We start from the raw sequence: 8,711 nt of genomic DNA, 5'->3' as shown, positions 1-8,711 counted from the left end.
GGATTGCTCCGGTTCATTCTTCTCAGACTCATTTCTAGTTTTATTCCGCTCTTCTTCTTCCAGCTTCTCTTCTGCTCTCTTAAATCTTTCATACAGATTACCCTTGCTGTGAAGAGGATTGAGAATATTTTCATAGAGTTTACCAGCATTAATATCAGGAAATGGTAGAGGCTTGACAGTTCTAGCATTTTGATCCTGTTCCCCCTCAGATGAGGAATTTTCTTCGCCATCTTTGTCTTTTGAGGGTTCCCCCTCAGATCTGATAATCTCAGTCTGACTAACTTCAACCTCATTTTTTTGAGCTTCCTCTGTTCTGACAACATGGGATTTCACTACTTCTTTTTCATTTGGAGTTTGAATGATCTCCTCAACAATCTCTTCCTCTTGTTTTACAAGAGCTTGGACCGGCTCTTGAACAATATATTCTTCTTCTAAGGACGAATTCTCTTGAATGTGTTCCTTATTTTGCTCGACAATGGGTTGAGCCAGTAAACGTCTTTCATCTGTAGAAAGATTTCCAAACTCTATCAAAAGAGTAGCAACTTGCTTATCTGTATCAGCCTTATCAACAGAGACATCCATTGGTTCGTCTTCATCGGAGAAAATACCAAAATAGCTAACTCCTGAGCACTTAACTCCATCAACATATCGAGTGACTACAGAAAGATAGTCAACCATGATCTCATCTAATCTCTTCAAGACTTTCGCTTCCACTTCAACACCTTTCTCAATTGGATTGAAATTAGCTTTTCTGGCTTCAAGGATAGGGAATAAACTCTTCCTCTCAAACATGCTTTGATAAGGTCTTTTCTTTTCAGAGCTTCAGACACCTCCGGAGTTTTAGCCCATTTGAGAACTTTCTTTTTCATTTTCTACAAGCTTACGCCATTGACTACTTATTCCTGAACTCGTGATGACCTCATCATACTGGATTGACATTCTGTTCTGGATCCATGAGTCAAAAATTTCCATCTTTTCACCAGCTATGGCTTTGACTTGATTCATCATGAGGTCAACAATGCATGTTGCCTCAGAAACATCTTTATTTACATCTGATACGATATCCTTCCCTTTTCCAACAACCTCAACAGGTTTTGGAGAGTGTCTTGGTTCACCAAATACAATTCCACACGTCTGCCTTGTGGAAGGCATCAATTCATACGCAGATTTTGGTTTCTTGAAGAGTCTAGGAGGAAGCTCGCCTCGAGTGACCTTACCGGTTACTATGGAATCTTTTGAAATGGGATTTGAGGAGGAAGGCTCTCTGACAGAAATAGAGGATTCCTTTTCAACAATATCACCATCAACAAGGGTAAGGACTACACCTTGTTCTGGTTGAACAAACTCTGTAGCACCAGCGACTACTTGATCAGGTTGTTGAACAGGAGACTCAGTCCTGTCAATATTCTCAATATTTGGACCAGCTGACTCAACAGCAGGCCCTGCAGCAAATTCCTTTTTAGGAATAAAAATAGATTTATCTTGTTCCATTACAGGAACATCAAACTTGGGCACATCGGCCAGAGATTTAGAAGAGGTTACCTTTGATAATGCCTTCATCGATTTAGACGCAAGGGGCGCCTTTGACTTGTCACCTTTTGAGACAGATGACCTTGAGGATCTCCGGAACTGACTGGCAGTCGGAGACAGGGGAGATATGAGAATGGTGGCAAGTTCAACTGGACCTTTCCTGATTCTAGAATCGACTATTTCAGAATCCTTCTTTGAAGAGCTCTTTAGGCTAGTAGAACTAGCCTCTAATTCGTTGACTGTTTTGGATCTCTTTGCTCCTGTCGACAGGATGAAAGCGGCTGGTTGTCTGGATCGGGTAACAAATTTTCCACCTGTCTGTTGACTAGAAGCACCTAAAGGTGATTCTTTAAGGTTCTTCATTCTGACTAGGGCGTTGGCGACTGTGAAAGTAGTATACACCCTAGTCGAGTTGATCGGTTCAGATTCACCCATCAGAACTCCCAAATGCTCCAACAAACGACTTAGTTGTGCAGCAAATGTTATATTTTCTTTGTTCTCCTGGTTGATAGAGAAGCAAAGATTTTGAAATAACGTTGAGGCCCAGTTGACCTGGATCCCCTTTGAAATGGCACACATATTGTCAAATCGATCTTGACTATAGAGATTGAATGATCCAGTCTTCCCCTGAAGCGCTTTTGCCACCACATCATTTAGCAAAATAAACTGTGGTTTAAGGACTTTTCTTACTTCCATTCAGATGAATTGCCGAGCCATCGGCAAATAGGACTTTCTTCATTTCTTCCATTACTTCCAGTGACAAATGCCTGTTGAAAGTATGACCCTCCGACGGAAGTTCGAAGAACTCTACATAAGAGGCTTTGTCGAAAGAGATCTCTGTACCGTTAACAATTGCTACGATGGAATCGTCCACCATTGTTGCAGTTTGGAAGAACTCCCGAACTTCCTTATCGTCAAAGATGAACGGACTGCCAAGATATTTTCCAAGACCGGAATACTCGAGGGTTCTGAATATATCGACCACTTCTTGCTGATCGAAAGAGTAGACCGATGGGAAATCAACCTGCAAAGTATAGTGACCCAACGTGATTCTCTTGTTTCCAATTTTTAGTAGAATATGAACAAACAAAAGATTAACAGAGATATTTGAGAGAGAGAGGCAAAGAAATCTAGGGTTCTTAGAAATCTTAAGTGAGAAAAAGATTTCAATCTCATGCAAGAATGTCCTTATATAGACTATCAAAAGTCATATATGATAACCGTCGTTTTTCCTAGGAGTATGCCCCATCATTAAAATTAGACATCCTTTCCAAAGAGTCATCATTATAATGAGGGTATATCAGTCATTCTCTTTTTAACTTGAGAGACACATGTCTTCATGTTATTATGAGATGACTGTTTTAATGTTTGAGCGGGAAAATCAGATATCTCCTCACGTGGACAACTGTCCTTGATCAGTCTAATAAGCACGTAGTTAGACGTTTTTCTTACTGCACAAATCTATAAAACTAAACGTCTATTAGACGCATGAGTCCATTAGACGCATTCGTCTAATTACGTATTGTAAAGTATACGTCTAATGTCTATTAGACGTGTATGTCTAATTACACATAAGCACCACATGTTAGACGTGTGTTTGGTTAGACGTGAGCATCCTCTTGCTCATGACGTAAAAATGTAACGTCTATTAGACGTGTACGTCTAACCGCGTAGGTTTTAAACCACAACATATAGGCTTAGATGTATAGATTGTGAGCAAAGTACATCTAATAGACCGATTAAGGTCATTCGTCTTGAGAGTATCTTTACTTTCAAAGTAATGTTTTCCTCTCATTTTGTACACATACAAAAATGAATAACCAAATGTTTTAAGATCCTTCGGATAAAAAATATTTTAATACAAAAACATAGAAAAACATTTATTCTTCTAAAGTGGCAGCAACCATTGTTGATCCTCTGAACTGTATACTCAAGAGAGTATTCTCCATGTTTCCTTCCTACAATCCTCCTGCATCACCTACATAACAAACTATTTACAAACTTGGTATCCATATTCAATTAAGTCCTCGATCAATTAGTCCCTTAGGAATCCATATTTGACATATTCTAATAGATTTCCCATTTTGCGTTGTGATTAATGCGTATGATTTTGACTTAGCAGACGACTTTCTACTAGCCACTGATCCCTTAGCTTTTTAAGAAGTCCTTCTTTTAAAACTCATTGACTTTGAGTCAGGTTTTAGATTGCCAGACTTGTTAGCTGCTTCTAATTTATTTTTCAGCCAGCTAACAGTTGGCGGAACATAAATAATTTCATTCTTAAAAGCTATTTCTTCACGAATGGGATCAGATTCACTGTCAGTTAGACTTCCTTTAACAAAACTTATTGGCTTAAGCTTGTCATTTGAAGAGTTTGACTTTTTGCACGACAGGTTAGGGTCATTGCTATCAAATCCTAGACTGGATCTAGATCCAACAGGTTTTAACATACTGATCTGATGTTTGACATCTTCTCTAGACCTTGTCCATGCACTGACAACGTAGTTTAACCTCTTGTTTTCAGCTGAAATAGTTTGAATCTGTTCTTTGAGTATCTCATTCTCAAATGAGATATCTGCAACTTTCTTTTCAAAAACATTTGACTCAAGAGTTTGAGTTAAAACTAATTGAGATACTTTAGGTGATGATTTTGTTTCATTTAGGGATTCTGCTAGCTTTCTGTACTCAATGACCATGTCATTTAGTGCAGCTACCAGTTGTTCCCTTGAAAATCTTTTAGAAGAGAAGTCAAATACCTCAGTTTCCTAAGTCTGTTCTTCATCTTCTCTTGCCATTAAACATGCCACTTCTTCTTCATCACTATCACTAGATGAGAAGTAAGAGTCACGGATGCTTCGTTTGTTCTTTCCATTTCCTGCCATAAGAGCCTTCAGCTCCTTGTCATCATCCTTCTTATCTTCACGCTTAGGTTTCCTGCACTCCGATTGGTAATGCCCTGCAATACCACAGTTATAAAATTTAACATTAGCCTTTGATTTCTTATTATCATTGGAATTTGAAGAGCTTGAGTTAGGGTTGCTCTTCTTCATGAAGTCGCCAAACTTCTTCACGAAGAGAGACATGGCGTCGCTGCTCAATTACTGTGCCGCCATCTTCACATCAGTAGCTACAGGTAGCTCTTCAGCAGTCACTAGAGCTTTGGAAATGATAATGGATGTGGATTGATCTACTTCAATCCTACAATTCAGCTCGAACTCATAGGCCTTGAGATCAACAAACAGGTCGAAGAGAGAGATCTTGTTGAGATCTTTGGATTCTCGCATAGCCATCGTCTTTATGTCCCATTCCCTTGAAAGAGCACGCATGACCTTGATAGCAAGCTCCTTGTTGCTATAAGTCTTGTCTAAGATGGATAAGGAGGAGACAATTTTGCTGAATCTGGTGTCGAACTCGTTCATTGTTTCACCAGGACGCATCTTGAAACTGTCAAACTGTTGATTGACAACCATGATCTTATTTTCTTTGGTTTGCTCGTTGCCCTCACACAGTTGGGTGAGTTTGTCCCAGACCTCTTTAGCAGTATCGCACTCGATAATGTAGTTGAACATGTTGTCATCGAGAGATCTGTACAGAACATCAAAAGCCATGTTGTTGAGGTTGTTCTGCCTCTTTTCTACACTGGTCCAATCAACTTTCTCCTTACTGATTTTGATAGGACCCTCTGTGATGACACTCCACATATCATCATGAAGAGAGGAAAGATGGGCACAAACTCTCTTCTTCCATACGATATAGTTTTCTCGAGAGAAAGTTGGAATGGCTGTTGCACTGATATCTTTGGTTATGGTTGACATTCTTCAGGAAAGAGCTTGAGAATAGAAATAGATCTCTGATACCAATTGATAGGATCGGCTTTATCAATAGAGACGGAGGTTTGGCGATTGATGAAGACTTATGAAAAACGGTTTAAAAAAAATCTTGTTAGGGATTTGATTCGTTTTCTATTCTACGCAAACCCTCGTAAACACTTGAAACAGAATCAAGTGCGGAAATGTTTACTTAGGTTTGAAGCTTAGGATCAAGAATGAGAAGATGACAGAAATGAACAACACATTAATTCTTCCAACCACCGGAAGAATTCATTATAATATGATTTTAAGCAAATACAGTTTGCACGAATAACTCACTGTTGAACAGAACAGACTCTGTTCAACTTACAATATGATGAATATCACTCAGCTAATATGATGCTTTGATTTTAACTCTCTCTTGATTAACACACAGTACAATCAGGAAAACAGCTAACAGTTTGAATGTTTAAGAGCTTGATCTCACAGTAATTCCAGAAACTTTTCTTAGAATGCAAGCGACAGAAAAAATCGAGTGATTGTCTGTTGTTCTTAAGAATCTTTAAATATGAACAGGTATCAACGGTCGAATTTTCATAATAATACGTGACACTCTTACATTGGAACGCCTCCATAGTACACAACAGACTCTGAATACAAGGATAATGGTCGTACACAATACGTAGTGTGCCGAATATTCTTCAGAGAGTTACCTGCAAAATAAGTAGTGGGAATGATATTCTCTTACGTGTCATTGGTTGATTGGTTGCGTCTGGTTGTCGTACTGATCTTCACTAGAAAGTGGAGCAGGAGTAGCGTACAACTATAGAACGTTGTAGGTGGGTGCTAGCTTCAAGCAACTGCTTAAGCAAGGCATTAAACGTATTTCAATTAGACGACCTCGTCTAATGAAATCAAACGTCCCCGTCTAATAACAGAATCCATTAGACCACCTGATCTAATGGGATTAGACTAACGTCTAATTACAATCACTTCAGACTAATCTGAAGGAGTTAGACTGCACGTCTAACTTTCACCAGTTAGACTACACGTTTAACTTTCTCTTTTCATTCGACTGCACGTCTAACTCCACGAGTTAGACTGCACGTCTAATTACGGTTCTACTTTAGACTAGTCTGAAGGAGTTAGACTACATGTCTAACTTTCACAATTCATTAGACTTGCACGTCTAACTCCACGAGTTAGACTGCACGTCTAATTACGGTTCCATTAGACTGTATGTCTAATTACGAGTCCATTTGACTGCACGTCTAACTCCACGAGTTAGACTACACGTCTAATTACGAGTCTATTAGACTGCACGTCTAACTCCACGATTTAAACTGCACATCTAATTTCTCTAGTTAGACTGCACGTCTAACTTCGCTAGTTAGACTGCACGTCTAACACCATGCATCTAATACCAAATTGGTCTAATGAACCTCATTAGAACCAAGTATAATGAAATTTGATTTCAATACACCTGCATCGAAAACAGTTAGACGCATATATAATCCATTCATCATTTCATCATCAAAATTCCAATAGTCAAACTATTTCAACACTTAGTCAAAATAATTTGATCCAACATTCCTCGTGTAAGCAATCCTAACTCAAACAAAAATTATAAAGGAGAATAGGTAGAGAAGAATTGAACTCGAACAAAAATTTTAATGGAGAATAGGTATAGAAGAATTGAAGTCAATTGAAGGTTTCATATGTTTGGTATTATTAGTAGAAGAAAGTATGTTTTTTTTAACATAAAAAAAATCATGAGCCTAACATTCTAGCAATCTAATTATTTATTACTAAGTGTTCTAACGAATATGCTCGAGATGGGTAATTCTAATGTATTCTTGCAGGTTGAAGACAATCCTCTATGATGATGCCGTTTGATGGTTTGATTATAATCGACTCAAGTTCACGACAAAAGTCTGAAGTTTTTTCCTGCGAATTGTGATCTGGGTATACTCCCTCTTTCTTGGATGAACCTCCATTAGTATGACCCTAAAAAAGTGTAGAAAATAAATAAATAAATCATTGATCGATCCTATTCCTACAGTTTCATAATAACAGAGAGAGGTATATATCTGCAAAGTTAGAAGCATTCATTTCAGGGAAGACATCATCACCATAGCAGGAGGATTAAGAAAGCAAACAGAGAATCAATTGTTAAACCACAAAACAGTCTTCTTCATACACACCAACAAACTATGATAAACAAAGAATTTGACGTTTCTTTTACCTCTCTGTATCTAGTCAAGTAGACATTGAGAGAATCAAGATAACCTTCAAACCCTAAACAAGACATTGCCCAAATCAAATCATCTCCGTTGAGTGTCGTCCTCTGCTCACTTTGACACTTATCAGCCGCCCTTCACCAAATGAACTAAACAGCTTTATCGATCAATCAATAATTAAATAATAAAGAAAATAAACTCGGAGACGCATTCTTGGACGGTTTCCTTGGCATCTTTAGCGATAGTAGCGTTATCCGGAAGCGCCTTGGTCATGAGTCGACTTACATTTAAAATCGGCAGAAATTTGTCCTGTATATGAACATTATGCCTGGGACTCTCATCGTCATTGTCAGACATGTTCGTCGGTACCCTAAATTAAAATATGGAGAGATTTGGAATTGGGCGCGAGAGAAGATCCACGTCCGATCGACTACGATGAGCGTTCCATATTCAGAAATTTCTCTCTCTGATTTTCAAGAATTTTCTCTCTCTAACTATGAAATTGTGACAGTAGATGAGAGCAACAATTAAATATAATAACTATGGAACATATCAATTAAAGATTCTTATTAAGACAATTAGAAGTTACAACAATCTTTAACATATGTAAATACATTAATGGTATGATATTAAGAAAGGGAAATTTGATGAAATGGCCCATAATAGGCTAAATTTAAAAAAAGACCGCACCTGCTAATGTTGGCAAAAAGGGCCATTTTGTCCTGCGAAATGTCAAAAATACTCCTCGGGCGCTTGATTTTATGCTCATTTACGAGAATCGCCATTCACACGTTTCATCTATAATGTGTGAGTTGATTAACGCGTTTTAGATGAAAACGCGTGAATGACACTTCTCGTTTTTCAATTTACGAGAAGTGTCATTCACGCTTTTCATCTAAAACGCGTTAATCAACTCACGCGTTTTAGATGAAACGCGTGAATGATACTTCTCGTCATTTCTTCGTATATATAACTTTTTGGCCCTAATTTAAAACAAAACCCCCTAATTCTCCCTCCCACCCCGACTTCCAAAACTACGTCTTTACAACTGCCGACTTTCCATTCCAACTTCGTTCAACATCATCGATCAACCTCGTTCAACATCGCCGTTCCTCGTCCAACATCATCGCCT

The 8,711-nt window shown here is 38.3% G+C and overlaps 1 protein-coding gene across 1 annotated transcript; it reads right to left on the bottom strand.

Moving 5' to 3' along the window:
• Positions 1–2,203: 2,203 nt before the first annotated feature.
• LOC124924683 lies at positions 2,204–7,936 on the bottom strand. Its single transcript, XM_047464683.1, has 3 exons — positions 7,779–7,936; positions 7,585–7,714; positions 2,204–2,554 (listed from the first exon to the last, which is right to left on the bottom strand). Exons 1-3 carry the CDS (start codon positions 7,934–7,936, stop codon positions 2,204–2,206), a joined length of 639 nt encoding a protein of 212 aa, XP_047320639.1.
• Positions 7,937–8,711: the final 775 nt, after the last annotated feature.

This window comes from Impatiens glandulifera, chromosome 2, assembly GCF_907164915.1.
Source record: "Impatiens glandulifera chromosome 2, dImpGla2.1, whole genome shotgun sequence".
NCBI lineage: Eukaryota > Viridiplantae > Streptophyta > Magnoliopsida > Ericales > Balsaminaceae > Impatiens > Impatiens glandulifera.
The sequence above is the reverse complement of the archived record's forward strand: the minus strand, read 5'-3'. Positions and strand labels throughout refer to the sequence as shown.

Coding starts and splice junctions, on each gene's coding strand:
- LOC124924683 (XM_047464683.1), bottom strand. CDS start 7,936: ATGTCTGACAATGACGATGAGAGTCCCAGGCATAATGTTCATATACAG. Junction 7,715..7,778: donor GTCCAAGAATGCGTCTCCGA/GTTTATTTTCTT, acceptor CATTTGGTGAAG/GGCGGCTGATAAGTGTCAAA. Junction 2,555..7,584: donor ACTTGACTAGATACAGAGAG/GTAAAAGAAACG, acceptor TATACTTTGCAG/GTTGATTTCCCATCGGTCTA.